This window comes from Rhinopithecus roxellana, chromosome 10, assembly GCF_007565055.1.
Source record: "Rhinopithecus roxellana isolate Shanxi Qingling chromosome 10, ASM756505v1, whole genome shotgun sequence".
Lineage (NCBI taxonomy): Eukaryota > Metazoa > Chordata > Mammalia > Primates > Cercopithecidae > Rhinopithecus > Rhinopithecus roxellana.
In genome coordinates this window covers 95306709-95330685 of record NC_044558.1, presented here as the reverse complement: position 1 = coordinate 95330685, position 23977 = coordinate 95306709, and the positions used below count along the sequence as shown (strand labels likewise).

Below are 23977 nucleotides of genomic sequence, written 5' to 3'. Positions count from 1 at the left end.
CCATTAAACATTCAACAGTAACATTTTCAAGTACTAAGAAATAAACGTATATTTGTCTCCAAAAATAACAAGCAAAAAAGGATTTACCTGCACTTTGAAAAGAATATTTTCCCCAGAAGGACTCTGAAGTAACCTTATTTAGCAAATATTTATTCAGAGCCTGCCGCCTCCTCTGTGTCAGGATTCCAACTCAAAGATTTCTCATTTTACATGGGAAATCCTAAAACTATGAGGAATACATACATGGGCCTAACCATTTTCTTTGTCACTACAATAATACCAGTGCCTTTATAGCGATTTTCCCTTCTCTCTTCTTCCTCTGTATATTGTGAGACCCCAGAGGGCTGAGTCTCACACCGCTAACCGTCGTTTCATCCCCACTGGCTGGCCTATTACCTGGCCCAATGATTCCCCACCCTTGCTGCACACTGAGATTACCTATGGAACCCCAGCCCTACTCCCTGAGTTGGTGTGGCCAGGGTGGGCCTAGGCCTCTCAGCACAGGTTATTCTAACGAGAATTAGCAGTCCAGCTGGATGGAAGCATTCCACAAGCCTGATGGTTCTGCTTGTAAATTGCTTCTTATACCAAACAATCCCATTTTGTGTTCCCAAACTTGATCCTTCCTTTTTGTATTTCCCACCCTAATTAATGGCAGCCCAGTTTACCCATACTTCTAGGCTTAGAAACCTTAAGGCATCTTCCAAGTGGAAAACCTCTAAATCAATTTGCACTCCTCTTTCTCTTTCATCCGCTGACCAATTATCACCAAGTCTACAATGAGTCTGAAGCTCTACTACTTCTCACTGCCCTAGGTAAAGCCCTTTCTAGCTCAGACTATTTCAGTAGCTTCGTAACTGGTCTTTTGCCTTCAGTTCTCCCATTACACCCTCTGTATCGATTTGTTTTTTTACAACATCGCAATGTCCATGTTACTTCTCTAGTCAAATACCTTCCATGTATATATATTTATTTGCTTGTATATGTAAAATATTCTTTAGGAGGATACACAGAAACTAACAACTCTGGTTGCCTCTTGAGAGGACTTTGTAGCTTGGAGACAAGGGTGGTGAGACTTCACTGTGCACTCTTTTGAATTCTGAACACCTTTTAAATTCTCTACCATTTGAATGTGCTGCCTCTTCAAAAGCAAAGACCTCTTCTATAGCTTCCTCCCCACCTACCCCCCAAAAAACAAACAAAACCAAACAAAAGAAACCACCCAATTCCTTAACATGACAATTTAGTCTCAGTCTATTTTCTAACACCAATTCTCAACACTGCCCCCTATGCCAACCCTACCAGCCATGAAACAGCTACAGTTTTGGGGATCTACTTTGCCTTTGCTGAGCCCTCAATCTGGAGCATCCTCATTCTTCTTATTTGCCTCAGCTTACTGAAAAACCCGTCTCTTAAGGCCTGACGCTGTGCCCCTACAACCTCATGCGTATTCTTTTTTATTTTTATTTTTTGAGATGGGAGTCTTGCTCTGTAGCCCAGGCTGGAGTGCAGTGCCGCTATCTCGGTCACTGCAAGCTCTGCCTCCCGGGTTCACGCCATTCTCCTGCCTCAGCCTCCCGAGTAGCTGGGACTACAGGCGCCTGCCACCACGTCCGGCTAATTTTTTGTATTTTTAGTAGAGACGGGGTTTCACCATGTTAGCCAGGATGGTCTGGATCTCCTGACCTGGTGATCCACCCGCCTCGGCCTCCCAAAGTGCTGGGATTATAGGCATGAGCCACCGCGGCAGGCCCTCTGCGTATTCTTTCACACCAGTCCCGTGCATGTTTGCCTTCCCCACAGGACTATGAAACATCAGGGTTGAAGTCTGTTTTGTTCATTGGTCTTTAAAACACCTGTCAGGAACTAATAGGAAGCAACTAATGAACAATGAATTCAGCTGACCACACATGAAAAGTTAGAACACCAATCATCTGGTATACAAACTTTCAGCCAAAAACTCCAAAGGGATTGAACCTAGTAACAGATCCTAGCGTTTCACAAGGTGTCATTCCCTGGGTTAGAACTCGCTACAAGATGTTCCTCTAACAGGCCATTCAAAGAGAAGGCTGCCAGGCAAGATGGCTCAAGCCTGTAGTCTCAACTACTTGGGAGGCTGAGGCAGAAGGATGGCTTCAGTTCAGGTCGAGGCTGCAATGCACTACAACTGCACCTGTGTAGAGAAAAGCTAATGCACTCCAGCCTGGACAACACAGCAAGACCCTGTACTCCCCCCATCCTGCTCCCCCCACCCCCAAAAAAAGCCAGGCATGGTGGCTCACACCTGTAATCCCAGCACTTTGGGTGGCCAAGGTGGACAGATCACTTGAGGTCAGGAGATCAAGACCAGCCTGGCCAACATGGTGAAACCCCATCTTTACTAAAAATACAAAAAATAGCCAGGCATGGTGGCGGGCGCCAGCTATATGGGAGGCTGAGGCAGGAGAACTGCTTGAACCCAGGAGGTGGAGGTTGCAGTGAGTGGAGATCACACCACTGTACTCCAGCCTGGGCGACAGAGTGAGACTCCGTCTCAAAAAATAAAAATAAAAAAAGACAAAGAGAGGACTGAGCTGATGGAAAGAGCATTAAAGAAAAGTCTGGAGATAACACTGCTCCCAACTTTCTTTGCCACTAACTGGACCTAAGATACTGGTCAAATCATTTCTCTAAGATTTAGTTTCCTCATCTGTGAAATGAGGGGCAGGAAGACACAGTCTCTCTAGAGTCCTTTTCTTGGATCCAAGACTGTGGGACTTTTAAGTCACACTGCAGGAAAAAAGAGCCAGTTTAAGAAACTCTTTATAAACAAAGGTTAACAAATAGGGCTATCCTGTCTTCATTCAGTTAGGAAAAGAAAACAAAACAAATAGGGCTATACTTTGCATTTCACATACAATATTACATTTACTGCATGAACTAGTTTTGAAACAAAGGCTCCATTTCAGGCTTCCCAATTTACCATCTCTTGTCCTTACTGCACTGCCACATGTATATTTCCAGGGAAGTTTCAAAAATGATTTAGAGAGTGGAAACACTGCCCCTTGTCCTTTCACTTTAGTTTTAAACACCTAACTAAAATGTTGGCAAAGTTTTTCTTTTCTAAGCCACTAACAAACACCTCAACCACTTTTCAATTTGAAATTCTAATAAAAGAATAAAAGATGATGGTCAAGCACAAGATCCTGGAACAACAACAACAACAAACAAGATGGTTATAAATTAGTATTGACTTCACTGAAGTCAAATGATCTATAAATATGCATGTATAGAATTGTGCAGTAATTATTGCTGCTCACCTCTAACTGTGCCTAATTTATAAATTAAACTTTATCACAGCTATGTATGTATGTATGTATGTATGTATGTAGAGGAAAAAACATAGCCTATATAGGGTTTGATACTAAACAGTTTCAGGCATCCATAAAACACACTAACCCTGTTATCCAAAGATCATTGAGGGTTTGGTGAATTGTGTATTTTAATAAGAAAAAAATGACAGGATCAAAATGGCCTCTCAAAACCAAGAGAAATGGATTTCTAAGAACAATGCATACATAAGGCATCCTTATTTAGACTTTCTCATTTCATTGAAACACTAATGATTCCACCACCAATTAGTGGTCAACCTAGAGGCCATGAACAGTTTTCTAGCTCTTATGGAAATAGCTTAAATCTTATTTTCTTGCCCCAAACTGCTATTCAAACATAGCAGATGTGAAAACAGAAGCACTTTTTGTTTGCCTCATTTGTTGCCCAGCCAACCTTTTGCATTTACCTCAAATGACAGCATAGACTAATTTTGATAAGTCAAAAAACTTGCTAGATAGCAGCATCCTTGAAAGATAACGTGGCTGGGTGCAGTGGCTCACCTCACACCTGTAATCTCAGAACTTTGGGAGGCCAAAGCGGGCGGATCATGAGGTCAGGAATTCAAGACCAGCCTGGCCAACATAGTGAAACCCCATCTCTACTAAGAATACAAAAATTAGCCGGGTGTGGTGGCATGTGTCTGTAGTCCCAGCTACTAGGGAGGCTGAGGCGGGAGAATTGCTTGAACTGGGAGGCGGAGGCTGCAGTGAGCTGAGACCACGTCACCGCACTCCTGCCTGGGTGACAGAGTGAGTCTCTGTCTCCAAAAAAAAAAGACAAAGATAACAATGTACAGAGTAGTCCAAAAAGAAACAAATTCCCTTTCTTTTCAAAATACTTCGTTAATGAGTACCAGAACAGTGCAAAAATGTGTTGGAATTTGCCAAGTAAAAATAGTACTGGGCCCTTCAGCAGAAAGCACTCCTTATAGTAAGTCACTTTCTTAGTCTCTGGCAAAGTTTTTGCAGTCATTTTGTAGTCCTTAGGATTCATACCAACAATTCAATCCATTCTAGAACAGTTCATCAACTATAAACTTACTCATCTCGAAAACAACTATTTAGGAACCTAGTAAATTCATAAATTCTTAAGTGAGACAGACTCAAGATCAACAATAAGTTTGCTGATGAGAGCAATTTCACAGAGTTGGGAAAGTAATATATAACCTTTCTGGAGGACCTATGATAATCTTTTTTTATTTTTATTTATTTATTTATTGGGACCAGTCTCACTCTGTCGCCCAGGCTGAAGCGCAGTGGCGTGATCTCGGCTCACTGCAACCTCTGCCTCCTGGGTTCAAGCAATTCTCCTGCCTCAACCTCCTGAGTAGTTGGGATTACAGGCGACTGCCACTACGCCCAGCTAATTTTTGTATTTTGAGTAGAGACAGGTTTTTACCATGTTGGCCAGGCTGCTCTCAAAATCCCGACCTCAAGGGATCTGCGTGCTTTGGCCTCCCAAAGTGTTGGGATTATAGACGTAAACCACCATGCCTGGCCCTATGGTCATCTTTATCAAAGGCCTTGCAAATGCTCATAGGCTTTGACCCAGGAACTCCTCTTCAACGAATTTACCCTAAGGAAATATTCGGATGTAAAGAGATACTCATTCTAGTGTTGTTTATAACAGAAAATTGGAAACAACCTAAATAACCAGAAATAAGAGGACTGGTTTAGTAACTGATAGGCTATACATGCAGGAGAATATGATGCAGTTATGCTTACCAGTATGGAAACATGCACTTCAACATGCTTTTGGAGTCATACACTATTACAAACTCCATTTGCATACTCTTGCAACTTTTTAAGCTTTACAGAGTAGAATGCATATTAATCCAATGTGTATTCTATGTTATTTAATAACATGTATACAATTATATACACAAAGGCTAAAGGGAACCACAATGACTATAGCTTACTATAGCTGAGTTATGAGTTATAGGTGTTTTATGTGGTACTTCTCTGAAGATGTGTTACTTTTATAAGTACTAAACAGCCATTATTTAAAAAGCACTACACAGGCCGGGCACAATGGCTCACACCTGTAATCCCAGCACTTTGGGAGGCCAAGGCGGGCAGATTGCTTGAGATTGGGAGTTCAAGACCAGCCTGACCAACATAGAGAAACCCTGTCTCTACTAAAAATGCAAAATTAGCCGGGTGTGGTGGCACATGCCTGTAATCCCAGCTACTCAGGAGGCTGAGGCAGGAGAATCGCTTGAACCCGGGAGGTGGAGATTGCGCCACTGCATTCCAGCCTGGGCAACAAGAGCAAAACTCTGTCTCTAAATGAATAAATAAATAAAGGCACTACACAGGCTGGCACGTGGTTCATGCCTTAAATCCCAGCACTCTGAGAAGCTGAGGTGGGAGGATCGCTGGAGCCCAGGAATTTGAGACCAGACTGGGCAACACAGAGAGACTCTGTCTCTACAATTAAAAAAAAAAAAAAAAATTAAGCATTAGACATGCAAGCAAGAGACCTAGGTTCAAGTCCCAATATAATACTAACTATACTACCATTATTTGATGTGTCAATTTTATAGATGAGGAAACAGATTCAGATTAAGTGGAGATAAGAGCAGAAGCTTCGTAGTTACAAAGATTAAATAAGGTAAAATATAAAAATGCTTTGCAAGTTCTAAGGCACTATATAAAGCACTAGAAGGATGGGAGAATCATGTTTTGTGTTAGATACCAAACAACTGGCTTAGAAGAAAAAAGATTGAAGCATTTTTACTTCTTAAAGAAAAGCTTCTATCCTTCCCCATTCCCCAATCCTCAATCCCCAATCCTGTTGGGGATTTTTCCTGTTGGAGATTTTATTCAAAAATATTTAGCTTATCTTTTCTTCTTTAAAAACTTTAAATTGAAAGAGCTGTGCCAGTTGTCAATTCAAGTTGAAATGAATAATAAGTCATGTGTTAGCCTAATGCCCTCTGCAATAGGTCAGCTTTTACCAAAAGTCTTGATTTATGACATCCAATTTTGTGAACTGTTAGGAAACAAATTATTTTAGTTCTCAGGGAAATAGAAAACTCCCTATCAGATTATTATTATTATTTTTGAGACAGAGACTGGCTCTGTCATCCAGGTTGGAGTGCAGTGGCATGATCTCGGCTCACTGCAACCTCTGCTTCCAGAGTTCAAGCGATTCTCATGTCTCAGCCTCCCTAGTAGCTGGGATTACAGGTGCATGCCACCATGCTGGTTTTTTTTTATTTTTTTATTTTTTTTTAACTTTTAGTGGAGACAGAGTTTCGCCATGTTGGCCAGGCTGGTCTTGAACTTCTGACCTCAAATGATCCATCTGCCTTGGCCTCCCAAAGTTCTAGGATTATAGGTCGTGACCCACCGCACCCAGCCCCTATCATATTTTTAAAATATATGACAAATCCCAAACAAGACAGACTCATAAATTTTATTGCTAACAACAAAAATTAGGATCCAGGACATCACTTCTTAAAAAGAGACCAAAGGTTAACATCTAATTTTGAAAGGCAAGCTCACATTATTTTTAATAAACTAAAACTTCCAGTTTGAAAAGTCCAATTTCTTTAGAAATAAAATACTGCTAACTTACTTTTGCAAAGCATTTTCCTAAAACTTCTGAACCTAAAGCCCCAGGCAAGACCTCTCTCTAGAAGGCATGGGAACATAAAATGAATCTGACATTTAGCTTGAACTTAACTTTAGCATTTGAGCTACTCAAAGGACATGGTTGTAGGTCACATTCTAACCTGGTGTAGTGCTTCTGGTGTCACACACTAGTACAAACTCCATTTGGATACTGTTGCAACCATTCAGGTTATGTATTGCCCAGTTTCATAAAGCAGTGCTAAAGTTCAGGGTACAGCCTCCTCCCATCCAGGAACCCCAACTCAAAAAAAAAAAAAAAGAAACCTCCACAACAGCTTCCATCTGTAATCTACCTTCTGCTACAATTTAAAACCTCCTTTAAAAATGCACTTATAAAAAGTAAATAGTTATGCTTCTAAAATTCAATTACTTGCACTACAGAAGGATTCAACCAGAATCCTTTAAAGAGATTATTAAGAAATTGAGAGATAAACTGTAAGTTAGGAAAATTTTAAACTAAGCTAGAAAAATCTCAAAACATTTGTGAAGAAAGGAAAAGTAGCTCTGAAGCTATAACAAATGAGGAAATGACTTCAAAAATAAAGGTACCTTATAAGTACCTTATAAAAACTGCAATACACCTATATAGCAAAATGAGAAAAATATCAAGGAACAGAAGTTTAAAAAGCAAACAGCAAACCTCCTCTATCCATCAACCCTGTAATCTTACGTATTACAGAATGAAAGAACACTCAAAATAGTCAGAAAGCCACTAGTCAGTGGCTTCCTAAACCCTGCTATTTCATTAGTCCTAGATGGCTCTTTTACTAAACCCAGTCACACTTCCTTATTAATATTCCACAATTCTCTTGGAAGCTCACAGCTCATTATGAAATCAGGCATATTTAAAATACCGACTGATCTCAGAATTTATATATTTGATTACTGCAATTTAAAAAATATTTTCGCTTATATGAAGTAATTATATGTATATTAATACTATATAACTACATAAAAAAAGAGCTATGTTTCTCACAAAGTTAAACAGGGTTACAATATGACCCAGCAATTCTACTCCTACGTATATATCCCCTCAAATTAAAAACATATGTCCATACAAAAGCTTGTACACAAATGTGCTTAGTACTATTCACAGCAGCCCAAAGTGGAAACAATTCAGTGGCCCCATCAACAGATGAATGGATCAACAAAATGTGGTATATTCATACAATGGAACATTATTCAGTCATAAAAAGGGAGGAAGTACTAACACATGCTCCAACATGGATGAACTCTGAAAACATGCTAAGGGAAAACATGCTAAGGGAAAGGCCACATATTACATGATCCATTTGTATGAAATGTCTCAAACACAAATCCACAGACAGAATCTAGTTTCTGTTGCCAGGGACTGGGGGATGGGGAGTGACTGCTAATGGATAGGGGGTTTCTTGGGTGGTTATGAAAAACATTCTGGAACTAGATAGTGGCAGCGGCTGTATAACTCTGTGAATGTAAAAACTACTGAACTGTACACTTTAAAAGAATACATGCTATGGAATGTGAATTATACATATCAGTTTTTAAAAATTCACTCAAGGGGCTGGGCGTGTGGCTCACGCCTGTAATCCCAGCACTGTGGGAGGCCAAGGAAGGTGGATTGCCTGAGGTTAGGAGACTAGCCTGGCCAACATGGTGAAACCCCATCTCTACTAAAAATACAAAAATTAGCCAGGTGTAATGGTGGGCGCCTGTAATCCCAGCTACTTGGGAGGCTGAGGCAGAACTGTTTGAACCCAGGAGGCGGAGGGTGCAGTGAGCCAAAATCGCACCGCAGAGGTTGCAGTGAGCCAAAATCACGCCACTGCTCTCCAGCCTGGGCACAAGAGCGTGACTCTGTCTCAAAAAAAAAAAAAAGGCCGGGCGCGGTGGCTCAAGCCTGTAATCCCAGCACTTTGGGAGGCCGAGGCGGGCGGATCACGAGGTCAGGAGATCGAGACCATCCTGGCTAACACGGTGAAACCCCGTCTCTACTAAAAAAATACAAAAAACGGCCGGGCGCGGTGGCTCAAGCCTGTAATCCCAGCACTTTGGGAGGCCGAGACGGGTGGATCACGAGGTCAGGAGATCGAGACCATCCTGGTCTACACGGTGAAACCCCGTCTCTACTAAAAAAAAAAATACAAAAAAACTAGCCGGGCGAGATGGCGGGCGCCTGTAGTCCCAGCTACTTGGGAGGCTGAGGCAGGAGAATGGCGTAAACCCGGAGGCGGAGCTTGCAGTGAGCCGAGATCGCGCCACTGCACTCCAGCCTGGGCGACAGAGCAAGACTCCGTCTCAAAAAAAAAAAAAAAAAAAAAAAAAAAAAAAAAAAAAAAAAAATACAAAAAACTAGCTGGGCGAGGTGGCGGGCGCCTGTAGTCCCAGCTACTCGGGAGGCTGAGGCAGGAGAATGGCGTAAACCCGGGAGGCGGAGTTTGCAGTGAGCTGAGATCTGGCCACTGCACTCCAGCCTGGGTGACAGAGCGAGACTCCTTCTCAAAAAAAAAAAAAAAAAAAAAATCCACTCAAGGTCATATTTGCTATCAACAGGTAGATGAAGCTAGAATCTGACTTTGAGAAAATTATGGCACACCCTGCACATGTATCCTGGAACTTAAAATAAAATTAAAAAAAAAAAGAAAAGAAAGAAAATTATGGTAATATAACGAGACTGGTGTCCTGACATGGCTTGAAATCTAGCTGAGGAAAATTCCAACGAGGACTTCTTGAAAGACTGATGTCAGCGGGCACACACACACTCTCAAGGTGACTACTTTTTTAAATGGACAACTCACTTTTAGAATAGTGGTTCTGTAAGTATATTAAAATGATCATGATTGTTTGAGAACACCAGATTCTACCTCATCCATTCACTTCCTAAATAGAATTTAGATCTTAATTTTGTTCACACGATCTTTATACCTTAAGACAACTACTTTTAAGATGGACATTACTCACAAAAACACTTCAAAATCCTGACCACGATCAAAATCAGATCCAAAGGCTGGGATATGAAATTTTAACTTCATTTTTAGGTTTCAAGTTGAACCAAGCTTAAATAAACATCCCACAGTTTCATAATAAATACTTTACAATTCTATTCAGAGGTCAAAATTTATATGGCACAGACCAGGCTGCCATTTTAAAAATAAGTGGTTTCTGTAAACTGTGGTTTAGCATGCAGAGGAGTTTTTGTTGCACTTCAGTTATGAGTCAGAGTGAATAAAGAAGTTATAAACACACAAACATACACACACCCAGGAAAAGCATTCGAAGGACAAAAGTTATCAGGAGACTGACTGGTTTTTAATTCACATATATCATCAAGAAAACCTGACCAGTAGTCTAACGGGGAGAGGGCTGGGAAAGGCAGTCTCAGTTAAGAGACTGAGATAGGTGTCAACCTCAGTTCCCGTAACTAGTAGAGTAACCTTGGGGAAGTCATCTGACTCTCTGGAGGCCTGTTTTCTCATCAGTGAGGTGAAAAAAACTAGACCCCAAGGTTTCTAAGTGTTACAATTCTCAACAGTCTTTGATTCTATTGTTAAGTAGCATAAGGCTGTGGGAAGCCCAGCTATTACACCATGCAGTTCTCACATTTTTGTGCACCTAGGAAGTCATGCCATATAGAGTAATAAGAGAACTTGGAATTTGCCATAGGGAAGAAGGAACAAGAAAAGTGTACATAGCTCCCACTCGTACTGGTTTACTCCTGTTGGACCTAGTAAAGAGAAAGCACCTTTGTCAATTTTCCAGAGAATGACAGGAGTGGTTCCTATGTCTCACCACACCCACCACAGTTGGTTCTTCCAAAAAGAAATCCAGTGGGGACTATACAAAATGTTGTGAAGCACCAAGTACTATTAGTCACTGCATGACTAATAGGACAGATAAATTTTAAATTAAAGAAACAAAGCTTTCTCTTTCTTATATAAAAAGAAATAAAGTTTTCACTCCAGTCAAGGAGTCCTAGATAACCACAGTAAATAATTTGTTACACAGATACTCAGTAATAAATATGGGCCGGGCCGGTGGCTCAAGCCTGTAATCCCAGCACTTTGGGAAGCCGAGACGGGCAGATCACGAGGTCAGGAGATCGAGACCACCCTGGCGAACACGGTGAAACCCCGTCTCTACTAAAAAAATACAAAAAACTAGCCAGGCGAGGTGGTGGGCGCCTGTAGTCCCAGCTACTCAGGAGGCTGAGGCAGGAGAATGGCGTAAACCCGGGAGGTGGAGCTTGCAGTGAGCCGAGATCGTGCCACTGCACTCCAGCCTGGGCGACAGAGCGAGACTCTGTCTCAAAAAAAAAAAAAAAAAAAAAAAAGAAATATGCTGTCAATTCAAAGAAAATTAATTATCTACAGAACCAAAAGTTTCAAAAAGCACTTTAGTTCAACGTAACGTTATTACTCAACACAGCCTTTTAATGTAATTCAGTTTGTAACTCCAAACTCTAGAGTAGACAGCAGTATTAAAGAGTCATTGAAAGTCATCACCTCAGCCGGACACCGTGGCTCACACCTGTAATCCTAGCACTTTGGAAGGCTGGGGCAGGTGAATGACATGAGGTCAGGAGTTCGACACCAGCCTGGGCAACGTGGCAAAACCTCATCTCTACTAAAAAAATACAAACAGTTAGCCAGGCGTGGTGGCACACGCCTGTAGTCCCAGCTACTTGGAAGGCTGAGGAACGAGAATCGTTCGAACCTGGGAGGCAGAGGTTGCAGTGAGCCAAAATCGCGCCACTGCACTCCAGTCTGGGCAGCAGAGCAAGACTCTGTCTCAAAAAAAAAAAAAAAGTCATCACCTTTTACAGTATCAAAAAAATAGAAGTCTCCATCATATGAACTGGTTCAGGACAGCCAAGGATCAAATGAGGCCAACTCATGAAGTTATTTCAGGTGGCTCCCAAGACTGCCCTCTGGAAGAGCTCCTCCACAACAGGACAGTCCTGGAGAACCTGTCCTTCACTGCCCCTATCTCCTACCATTTGCATATGTGCACGCTTGATCTTTGTCAAACATGGCTAACAACCACCCTTTGGTTACATCAGCAACCACTATCTGACTGTGTCTACTGGCATTCCCTTCAAGACGGGTACAGAGCTGGGGTTCTTGATCTGATTCCTATGCATGGACCTCCAGGTGGTATTAGAGGAGTCACAGAGTCAGCAAAGTTCCTAAGAGCCTATGCAAAATTTTATCTCTGTGCACAGGGTCCTGAGGAGAAATCTCTTGGACAAAGATCCTCAGGGGTTGTGAACCAAGGAAAGCTAAAAACCACTGGCTTAGTGCTACATACAAAACAGGCATCTACCGAAGGTGCCCATGACACCTGTCATTCAAGGTGCAGAACAACAAAGGGTGCCATCTATTCAAAGCAAAAGGAAAATATGGGCCCGGCGTGGTGATTCACGCCTGTAATCCCAGCACTTTGGGAGGCCAAGGCAGGTGGATCATCTGAGGTCAGGAGTTCGAGTCCAGCGTGGCCAAAAAGATGAAACCCCGTTTCTACTAAAAATACAAAAATTAACCGTGCATGGTGGCGCACGCCTGTAATCCCAGGTACTCAGGTGGCTGAGGCAGGGGAATTCCTTAAACCCAGGAGGTGGAGGTTGCAGTGAGCTGAGATGGTGCCATTGCACTCCAGCCTGGGCAACAAGAGCGGAACTCCGTACCATCCCCCCACCACCAAAAAAAAGAAAAGAACAAAAGAAAATATGAGATGACGGTCAGAAGCTGTAGTCACTAAGGGTCAGGTCATCCATTCCCTTCATCCCCTAGTCCAGATAAAGAAAAGGAGACTCAAGAGAGGCTCAGCCCAAGACCACATATCACATAGCTACTAAGTGGCAAAGCTGAGCATCAAAGTTAGCTGGATTTCCACCAGGATGCCTAGGGCATGAAATTATGTTTATACTTTTTTAGAATGGGTTTGACCAAAATCCCCCCAACTCTTATAAATATCCCACTCCATTAAGAAGGGAGCCTTCCAAAATTTTATTGTATCATACTGCATTTTTTTTTTTTTTTTGAGACTGAGTCTTGCTCTGTTACCCAGGCTGGAGTGCAGTGGTGTGATCTCGGCTCACTACAACCTCCATCTCCCAAATTCAAGCAATTCTCCTGCCTCAGCCTCCCTAGTAGCTGGGATTACAGGCATGTGCCACCACTCCTGGCTAATTTTTGTATTTTTAGTAGAGATGGGTTTCGCCACGTTGGCCAGGCTGGTCTGGAACTCCTGACCTCAGGTGATCCGCCCACCTGGGCCTCCCAAAGTGCTGGGATTACAGGCGTGAGCCACCACGCCCGGCCTAGCCTTCTAAAATTTTAAAATCAAGCTTCAATATAGGATTTGACACATTTAAATACTCCACAAATCATCAATCAAGTCACAGATCTTCCACAAAAGCCGCATACAGATTTTTTTTTTTTTTTTTTTTTTGAGAGGGAGTCTCGCTGTCACCCAGGCTGGAGTGCAGTGGCATAATCTTGGCTCACTGCAACCTCTGCCTCCCTGGTTCAAGTGATTCTCCCGCCCCAGCCTGCTGAGAAGTTGAGACCATAGGCGCGCACCACCACACCTGGCTAATTTTTGTATTTTTAGTAAAGACAGGGTTTCACCATATTGGTCTGTCTGGTCTTGAACTCCTGACCTCGTGATCCACCCACCTCAGCCTCCCAAAGTGCTGGGATTACAGGCATGACCCACCACGCCCAGCCCAGCATACAGATTTATAAGGTGAACGTTAGAGGCTCATTATCCCCTATCTCATGTTATGAGCAAAACTTTAAAAAGCAACACAGGGGCCGGGCTCACACTTGTAATCACAGCACTTTGGGAGGCCGAGGCGAATACAAGGCCAATCACAAGTTCAGGAGTTCGAGACCGGCCTGGCCAACACAGTGAAACCCCATCTCTACTAAAAATACAAAACTGAGCTGGACATGGTGGTGGGTGCCTATAATCCCAGCTACTCGGGAGGCTGAAGCAGGAGAATCGTTTGAACCCGGGAGGCGGAGGTTGCAGTGAGCCGAGATTGCATCACTGCACTCCGGCCTGCCGTCTAAAACAAAACAAAACAAAACAAAAGCAGCACAGGTCACAAGCTCACTGAGTGAGGCACTTCTAAATGTATCAGGGAAAAGATAGCTACTGACAGCTGACTTCGGGGTGGATTTGTGCAATTTCAATCTGCAAGCTGCAGGACCTTTCTAAGTCTCTCTCTCACGTGAATATCAATAGCGTTGCCCAAATATTAAATGCTTTTTCTTCAACCCAGGTAATGGGGTCATTCATAAATTAAACTGAGAACAACCTTTCCATTCCCATGTTCACAAACACTACACGTGGTAGAACCAAAGATACTAGGCAATTATTCTGAGATCAGATTAAAAAATAATTACTGTCATAAAAAAGTTACAGAACCATTTGTTCCAATGCCAAACTCTGCCTCAGCATATGAAATTTAAAGTAACCAAAAACTTAGTCTCACCTGGGAAGGGAAATCAAAGTGACATTTGAACCCAAGTTCAATGACAACACGTCCTTCAACTTCAAAGCGAGTGCTTTATTCATTCAAAGAGTTTTAATGGCACAGTATCCCATAGCATACACAAAATCTCCTAAGGCGTACATTATGATAAAGTTTCTGACTACTTGTGAATTATATTTAGCCTTTTCTGCCAGCTCTCTCCCTAGTCTCCCACCCCTCAAAGGTATAACTGGAATAGGCCTCAGGGAGCACCTGTTGCCTGAAAACGCTGTGACCAATCTCAAAGCTTTCCCGGCTGCAGTCTACAAGTAGGTTCGACCATTCTATTTTGGATCAAGGAGACTCTGCCAACCCTCAAGTGACCTCAAGTGGACAAGATCAGTTTGGGAGAACACGCTGTGAGGGTTTCTTCGCCAAGCCAGCAGCCCCCACCGCCAGAGTCCGAAAAGGGTGAAGATTTGGTCACCATCCAGGCGGCGAAATAATACGGCCGGGCTGTCTGGGGGTTCACGACTGCCCGATCCCACAGCCTGGGCCGGGCTGTGGTGCCGGGAGCACGCGAAGAGGCAAGGATCCCCGGGGCACGCAAGAGGGAACCAGAGCGAGGTTAGGAGCCTGCAGGTGTCGCCCAGGGAGGGGACGAGGTCGCCCAGGGCTGGCACGGCCGAGTGAGACCGAGAGTGTGGTTCTGGACTCTGACAGACCGGTCACACTCTCGGGTTGTGACCTTGAGCACACGACTTGACCGCTGTGGGCCTCAGTTTCCTCCTCTCTAAAATGGGGGTCGTTCAAGCGGAAAACGCGCCTCGGAGCGCTTGGCACGGCGCCTGGCGCATAGTAAGCGCTCCCTCCATGTGAGCGCTCTGGCTCCTTTCGCCGCCGGGAGGAACTGGGGAAGCCCCGCGCGGGGAGTCCCCGGGAGGCGGATCCGAGGCTGGGGCGAGGGAACCGGGCCGGGAACTCACCCAGCACGTCCGCGGAACGGTGCCGGGCCACGAAGCACGCGTCGTCCCCGTAGCACGCGCCCTTCTTGAGGAGGCCCTTACGGAAGTCCTTGCCGAAGCCGCAGCCGGCCGTCACCAGCCCGTAGTCGCCGCCGCCGCCGCCGCCGGCCCTGGGGTCGGTTTGCGAGAGGCCGCCGAGCACGGCGCGGGCCACCAGGCGCCCGTACGAGAGGACCGAGAACATCGCCGCCGCCGCCCCCCCGAGGAGGCGGGGGGCCGGGGGAGCAGGAGGACGCGGAGGCCCGGAGCCGGCTCTCTCCTCAGCCGCAGTCGCGCCGCCGCTGGGGCGCTCCTCAGGGCGGCGCGCAGTGGCCGCCGCCGCCCCTGCCCGACGCGCGGGGCCTCGCACACGCTCAGCCGCGCGCACCGGAGCCAGAGCGAGGTCAGAGCCGGCGGCTTCTCCGCCTCAGCCCAACTGAGGTCCCGGCTGCAGCCGCAGCTGCCGCCGCCATCTTCCGCTCCACTAGCGTGTTCCGGGCGGCGCCGGCAGCACCGCCCCCTCCCTGGCCCTGCCCCTAGCCCCGCCCCGATTCAACGCTCAGCCCCAAGCCCCGCCCCTCGGGCTTTCAGTCTTCTGCAGTCCCCAAGGTTGAGCATGCGCAGAGAGTGCGAACGCAGTGTCTCCTGGGAATTATAGTCCCGGAGTCGTAGTCACTTTTGACTTGGCTGCCAAAGATTTAGGACCTAGGAGGATTCCCCAAACCCGGGACCTGTGTTAAGTTAGTAGGAATTGTAGGTGGGCCACGTGAGGGTTTTCTCCCCTGTTTTAACCGTATCTTTTAAAGCCTGTTTTAAATAAATAACGCCACCATTCCTTTAAACAAAAACCTGCAAGAAACCAGAATGGAGTCACATAATGAGAAACAGTTACACAGATCTAGTGACACCTCCCCAAGTAATATACTGGAAGGATTTAGGGCGGCAAACTGTTTGGAAAGAAGAGATTTTTTATACAGTCTTTTAGGAAAAATTGAGAAAATGTTATGTGTCCCTATCAGAGTGGGAGGGGACACAAGTGGTGTCATGTCCCTTTTGCTAACTGGCCTCTAGCCATGCTCACAGGGCCTCAAGACCTTTGCCCTTGCTTTCCCTTCTACCCTCTAGAATGTAATTCGTTTATCTGAGGGTCCTGTGTTTTCTGTTGCTGTATCCTCAAAAGACATAAGCACACAGTAAATACGTGAATGAATGAAAGAATGAATGAATATTTCACTAGATTCTAAGTTTCCCAAGGACAAGGATCATTTGCTGCTGAATTATTAGAATCTAAAGCAATGCCTAGCACACAGTAGGAGAATGTGTAAATGTCTGTGGAATAAAAGAAGGAATAATAGGCTGGGTGTGGTGGCTCACACCTGTAATCCCAGCACTCTGGAAGGCCGAGGTGGGCAGATCACTTGAGGTCAGGAGTTTGACACCAGCTTGGCCAACGTGGTCTCTACTGAAAATACAAAAAAAAAAAATTACCTGGGCTTGGTGACATACGCTTGTAATCCCAGCTACTCAGGAGGCTGAGATAGGAGAATCGCTTGAACCTGGGAGGTAGAGGTTGCAGTGAGCTGAGATAGTGCCACTGCATTCCAGTCTGGGAGACAGAGCTAGACCCCATCTCAGAAAAAAAAAAAAGAAGGAATAATGGAATAAGAACCACAAATGATAAAAGAAAGTAATGTTTGTTGAATACAGGAATGATTGAGTGAGTGGGGTTCACAAACAACAGAAAATGAGCTTTGGGGCAAGTAATCCAATTTAGAGTAATTTTTAGTTTGATTGAAACATATATTTCTCAGAAACAGCAGTCTTTTTCCAGTTCACTTTTGACAAGACCATTGTTACTTTGGGGATTCCCACCTTGTTTTTAAATGGTCCTTTTTTATGCTTTCTTAATATATTTTAAATGCTGCCAACTATCAACTCAACACACATTATTCTGTTATCCTAATTACTGTCATCATTAAACACTTTTGCAGTTCACAGTGTGCCAAGTACTCTCTATATGTTTCTGTCTTTAAGGGCTTTCATCAAAATTGGACTGAAGAAATGACTTCACCTAGTGGCATTTTGTCAAATATACAGAACCCAGAAAATGTTCATTTACTGGATAAATGGCATAGTAATGACAATAATGCATTCACACCTTGCTTTTTTTTAATGGCGCAAGAATTGGAGAGTTCCCAGAAGAGGGGGTAGTGCCTCTCGGAATCCTCTATTTGGCATTTATATTTCTGCCAGCTGTGCTAAAGGTAGCTCTTTCAAGTACACACACCACTACCAGATCCCAGTCAGCCTGGCAGGTAATTCTACCCCAAGGACAAACTTTTTAAAATAGCATGTCAACCCTATTTCTTGCCTCATCAAACTCCTTCAGACTGCTCCTACTTTTCCTTTTCAGGGCATATATTACCTAATTTCCATGTCAGTCACAAGAACCGGTTTGATGGGATGAGTAGCAGCAACCTAAGATGTGACTCTAAAGCCAGTAACTTCTGCTCCGATGGGGCCGCTGTTTTCATGATTAAGTGATACCAGTACCTTGAGTTCCGGCAAATGAATTTCCTGCAAGTGAGTTTCCTGCAAATGAGTTGCCCATAGAAGCATGTGGCGAACAGAATCCCTCTAAAAACTCCTTTGCAAGTTTTAAAAGAACAGGAGATAGGGCCTCGAGTTCCCTTGAATCATTTATTCCAGAGCCAGCTCTGAAGTTTCATCACCATGGGGGAAGTCAGGAGAGGGTACTGTATAAAACACCTCCCTTCCCCTTCCCTCTCCCAGAAACACAATTCACATTTGACATTTTGCTGGACTTAAAAAGGCCTGAGTTTTCTTCCTTAACAGAGTTACATTCCTAGCACTTCAAGGATTCCTGAGAGGTCAGTTGCCACTCTTAAAGGTGAACAAGTGTGGTGAAAATACCATCTGGGCTCCCAGGGCACCTCTATGACATTAGGAAAGAGCTTTGCACTAAAGTCACCCTCCACTCCTCAAACAAACAAACAAACAAACAAGACATGACATTTCCTAGTGAGATTTTCTGCCAGACTAGTACATTGACCTCTTTGGGTTTCTTTTTGCTAACGTATTCACAATGAGCACTAATTAGCTTATGGCAAGGTTTCTCAAGCTTGACACTATTGACATTTTAGGCAGGATGATTCTTTGCTCTGAGGGCTGTCCTATGCGTGCATTGGAGGGGGCTTAGCAGCATCCCTGGCCTCTACCCACTAGATGCCAGAAGAATGCTACCTCCATGCCCCCGGGACAACCAAAACTGTCTCCAGATATTGCCAAATGTCCCCTAGGGGACAAAATTGTCCCCGACTTGGAGCCACTGTGTTACAGCAATGCCATGCAAATGAGCAAATATTTGTTGAGCACTTATTATGCTAAAGGCTGTAGGCTAAGGATTTTAAAAAATGGTGATTTTGTGGCAGTCACAGTGCAGCAGGAAGGTTAAAATTAAGTAAATGTATTAAAATAATAATAATAGACTGGGTGTGGTGGTTAATGCCTGTAATCCCAGCACTTCGGGAGGCCGAGGAGGGTGGATCACTTGAGGTCAAAAGTTCGAGACCAGCCTGGCCAACATGGTGAAACCCTGGGTCTACTAAAAATACAAAAATTAGCTGGGAATGGTGGTGCACGCCTGTGATCCCAGCTAGTTGGGAGGCTAAGGCAGGAGAATCGCTTGAACCTGGGAAGTAGAGGTTCCAATAGGCTGAGATCACGCCACTGCACTCCAGCTGGGGCAACACAGCAAGGCTCTGGCTCAAAGTAACTAAATAAAATAATAATAAGCACCACAAGCTGAAATAAAGGAGGGGTCTGGGAAGGGGAAATGAGACCCTCTGGGGTTAGAGAACACCTAGGGCACTTCACAAAGACATGACAGTTGTGAGAGGCCTGAATGGACAGACAAGTCTCTCTGTCTGTCATGCAGCATAACCAGCTCAAGAGGAGGAAAACTATATGCAATGAATGCAGAATGCGATTGGAGAAGAGCAATACAACCTTAGGATTTGAAAGACGAATAATAAATGGCGGGGCTGGGCCAGGTGCAGTGGCTCATGCCTGTAATCTGAGCACTTAGGGAGGTCAAGGCGGGTGGATCACTTGAGGTCTGGGGTTCAAGACCAGCCTGGCCAACATGGTGAAACCCCATCTCTACTAAAAATACAAAAATTAGCTGGGCGGTAGTGGAGTGCACCTGTAATCCCAGCTACTCGGGAGGCTGAGGCAAGAGAATCACTTGAGCCTGGGAGGTGGAGGTTGCGGTGAGCCAAGATCATACCACTGCACTCCAGTCCGGGTGACAGAGTGAGACCCTGTCTCAAAAAGAAAAAAAAAGGTGGGGCTAAAGGCGAGGTTAAGAGCTGGGCAAGGTGGCAAGTGCCTGTAGTCCTAGCTACTTGGGAGGCTAAGGCTATAGAGTGTCACGATGGAGCCTGTGAATTGCTACTGCACTCCACCCTGGACAACGTAGTGAAACCCCAGTTCCAAAACAAACAAAATCAGTATTTTAAGAAGTCAGACACGAAATACCACATATTGTATGATTCCATTTATATGAAATGTCCAGAATAGGCAAAACCATAGAGACAGGAAGTAGATTAGTGGTTGCCAAGGACTTGGGGGAGGGACAAATGGGGAGTGACTGCTCATGGGTACAGGGTTTCTATTTGGAGTGATGAAAATATTCTGGAATTAGATAGTGGCAATGGTTGCACAAGTTTATAAATATATGAATAACCGCCGAACTGTACACTTTAAAAGGGTGAATATGGTCGGGCATGGTGGCTCATGCCTGTAATCCCAGCACTTTGGGAGGCCGAGGCAGGAGGATTGCTTGAGTCCAGGAGTTCAAGACCAGCCTGGGCACCACAGTGAGACCTCTTCTTAACAAAAAATCAAAAAATTCCTGTAATCCCAGCACTTTGGGAGGCTGAGGTGCGCAGATCACGAGGTCAAGAAATCGAGACCATCCTGGCCAACATGGTGAAACCCTGTCTCTACTAAAAAATACAGAAAAAATTAGCTAAGCATGGTGACCCGTGCCTGTAATCCCAGCTAATAGGGAGGCTGAGGCAGGAGAATCGCTTGAACCCAGGAGGCAGAGGTTGCAGTGAGCTGAGTTCGCACCACTGCACTCCAGCCTGGGCGACAGAGTGAGACTGTCTCAAAAAAATAAAAATAATAATTTAGGACCTGACGCAGGGGGTCTTATATGCTGAACTGAGGCTACTTAATGCTGGAGACAGCAAAGGGTAACCAAATGCCTTTAACATGCCAAATAATAATAGTGGTAATGATAGTAACAAGAAAAAGGACAATGGAGTCCATGGGTTAAGCATGTACCATGTGTTTTAACTGCATCCACATCCTCTTCTCTTTTTGTTTTTTGTGTTTTTTTTTGAGACAGAGTCTCACAATGTTGCCCAGGCTGGAGTGCAGCAGTGCGATCTCAGCTCACTTCAACCTCTACCTCCCGGATTCAAGTGATTCTCCTGCCTCAGCCCCCTAGCTGAGACTACAGGCGTGCGCCACCACGCCTGGCTAATTTTTGTATTTTTAGTAGAGACAGAGTTTTATCATGTTGGCCAGGCTGGTCTCAAACTCCTGGCCTCAAGTGATCTGCCCACCTCAGCCTCCCAAAGTGCTGGGATTACAGGCATGAGCCACCACACACCTGGCCTGCATCTTCTTGTCTGATCACCTGTTTTCTTTTTTTGTTGTTGTTTGTTTTGTTTTTCTGAGACAGAGTCTCGCTGTGTGGCCAGGCTGGAGTGCAGTGGCGCGATCTCGGTTCACTGCAACCTCCACTTCCCGCGTTCAGGTGATTCTCCTGCCTCAGCCTCCCGAGTAGCCGGGACTAAAGGTGCGTCACCATGCCTAGCTAATTTTTTGTGTGTGTTTTAGTAGAGACGGGGTTTCACCATGTTGGCCAGGATGGTCTCGATTTCCTGACCTCGTGATCTATCTGCCTCGGCCTCCCAAAGTGCTGGATTTTACAGGTGTGAGCCACCGTGCCCGGCCTGATCACCTATTTAAATCACCCAACAGTGCCATCTGCATTTTTCTTCATAACACATAGTGCTTACTTATTTTGTTGAATATTTGTCTCCTCCCTGACTAAATGATAAATGCCACGAGAGCAGGAAATTTTGTCTATTTTATTCATGACTTTAGGCCAGGTGCAGTGGCTCACACCTGTAATTCCAGTATTTTGGGAGATCGAGACGGGAGGATCACTTGAAGCCAGGAGTTCAAGACCAGCCTGGACAATATAATGAGACCCTGTCTGTACAAAGAAAAACTCCAAAAACTGGCCAGGTGTAGTGGCATACACCTGTAGTCCTACTCAAGAGACTGAGGTGGGAGAATCACCTGAGCCAGGGGAGGTGGAGGTTGCCATGAGCTGTGATCATACCACTGTACTCCAGGCTGGGCAACAGTGAGGCCTTGTCTAAAAAAGAAAAAAAAAAAAAAAAAAAAAGACTTTATATGGTGTCCAAAATAGTGCCTGGCATATAATAGGTGCTAAATAAATAACCTAACACGTGAATGCTATTGAATACAAGAACCTGGGAAATCACATGTAACAAGCAACAAGCTGAAGAAAGGGCTGAGTAATATATTCATCTCGCTAGGCAGAGCTGGGCTGAACTGGAGAAGTGTCCCTGAGACACTTAATGCCTTCACTGAAAAGCCCTTTCAAAGTCACTAACCATTGGCTGTTCTTTCCATTTAACTTATCTTGCTTTGTGTCATGTGTGATGGTCATGTTTTTTTCCCCCTAGAATCCTTTCTCCTGCTTCTCTGATTATTGTATTTTGATTTTCCTTGGAGGAATAATCCAACACCCCCTAGGTTCATGCAATTTATGTGGAACTGGACCAGGGCTCCAAGGATGGACACGTGGCCTAGGTCTGGCCAATCACAGCATTATATTCTGTTGCTAGCAGTGGTTGGTCCAGAGAGAAGGCACATGACCCAAGCTAGACGAAGGAAACTTCATTATGGGATTTTGCTGAAAGTGTTAGGAGGGAGAAATTATCACCAAGGTTTGTTTCTAAACTGGTAGAATGCAAGCTTGGAGCTGCTGATGGCCATTTTTTAATTTTCTTTTGTTGTTGTTGTTGTTATTGTTGAGATGGAGTCTTGCTCTGTTGCCCAGGCTGGAGTGCATTAGTGCGATCTTGGCTCACTGCAACCTCTGCCTTTTGGGTTCAAGCTGTTCTCCTGCCTCAGTCTCCCAAGTAGCTGGGATTACAGGCAGCTGCCACCACGCCTGGCTGATTTTTGTATTTTTAGTAAAGATGGGGTTTTACCATGTTGGCCAGGCTGGTCTTGAACTCCTGAACTCAAGTGATCCACCCACCTCAGCCTCCCGAGGTTCTGGGATTACAGGTGTGAGCCACCGTGCCTGGCCTGGTGGCCATTTTTGCTGCTACTTGGGAAGAACCAGCCTGAGAATGAAGTCAATACAGAGAGAAGCAGAGCCTAGAGATGGTAAGAAACAGAGGCCTGGTAAATGTCAATCAAACCCTGAATCCAGCTTTGCCTGAGGGAGGATCAGTGTCTGAACTAATGAGTTCCCTATGTTGCTTTAGCCACTTTGATTTTGCCTTGTAATGCAGTGAATTCTAACAAATACATCATGTGATCTAAGTACCATGACTACAGTTACTGAATCAAAAACAAATCCCGAAACCAAAAGCAACTGTTCGAAGGGAACTTATCCTCCACTTATTTATATAAGCAGAGAGGGAACTTCCACTTTTCAATAGAGAAGCTACTGAAGGAAAACTTCTCATCCCTTTCTCCGGTACCTCCATGAGATGAGGAGTGATTTGCCTAATGGTGGGTTTGGGAGAAGATACAGAGTTTGTTGCCTAGTCCCTTTCTCTTTTTTTCTTTTTGCTATGCCTGACCTTTAGACACTGCTGTTTTCCTCCTTCACCATGAGGAACCTGTCCCTGTGGAAGACATTTGCAGTAACCCAGCCTGTGGCTGGGTAAATTAGTTTAATCCAGAGGGAAATTGCAAGCACCACTAAAGCCACATTCTCCAATCAGCCTTATCCAGAAAAAAAACTCTAGAGCTCTAGTTTCCTGATTCATATACCTTTTCCTCAGTGAGGTTTGGAATTTGGAAAGGCTAAGAAGGGTGCAATTAATTATCAGCCCCATGAAACCCCAACATGTTCATTTACATTTTTTCTTTAGAAAACTTTGAGAGGCAGTCCTGTGGAGATCAAATTCTGGTGTTGTCAGGGCTCCAGGCTTAAAGGTAATTATGGGTCAAGTGTGTTCTTGACCCAGGCAGTCTGTGACAGCTACAGTGGTTTCATAGGATTTTAACTGGCTGGAGCCTGAGTACAAGGGCTTCTGGGGCAGGCCTTGACCTAACTCGTGTGAGTAAAGCCTTGACCTCAGCAGGCAGGTAAGACAGGGATTCGATTATTGTGGAAAAAGTCTTTCTGTCCC

At 44.6% G+C, this 23977-nt stretch overlaps 1 protein-coding gene across 1 annotated transcript in view; it reads right to left on the bottom strand.

Annotated features, from left to right (window-relative positions):
* Positions 1-16915, bottom strand: part of PPTC7 (PTC7 protein phosphatase homolog) — a 53417-nt gene extending 36502 nt beyond the window's left edge. The window contains exon 1 of the mRNA XM_010379087.2: positions 15456-16915. Within this exon, the coding sequence (XP_010377389.1) occupies positions 15456-15678 (223 nt within the window). The 5' untranslated portion in view covers positions 15679-16915. The remainder of the gene's footprint in view (positions 1-15455) is intronic.
* Between the last annotated feature and the right edge of the window lie 7062 nt (positions 16916-23977).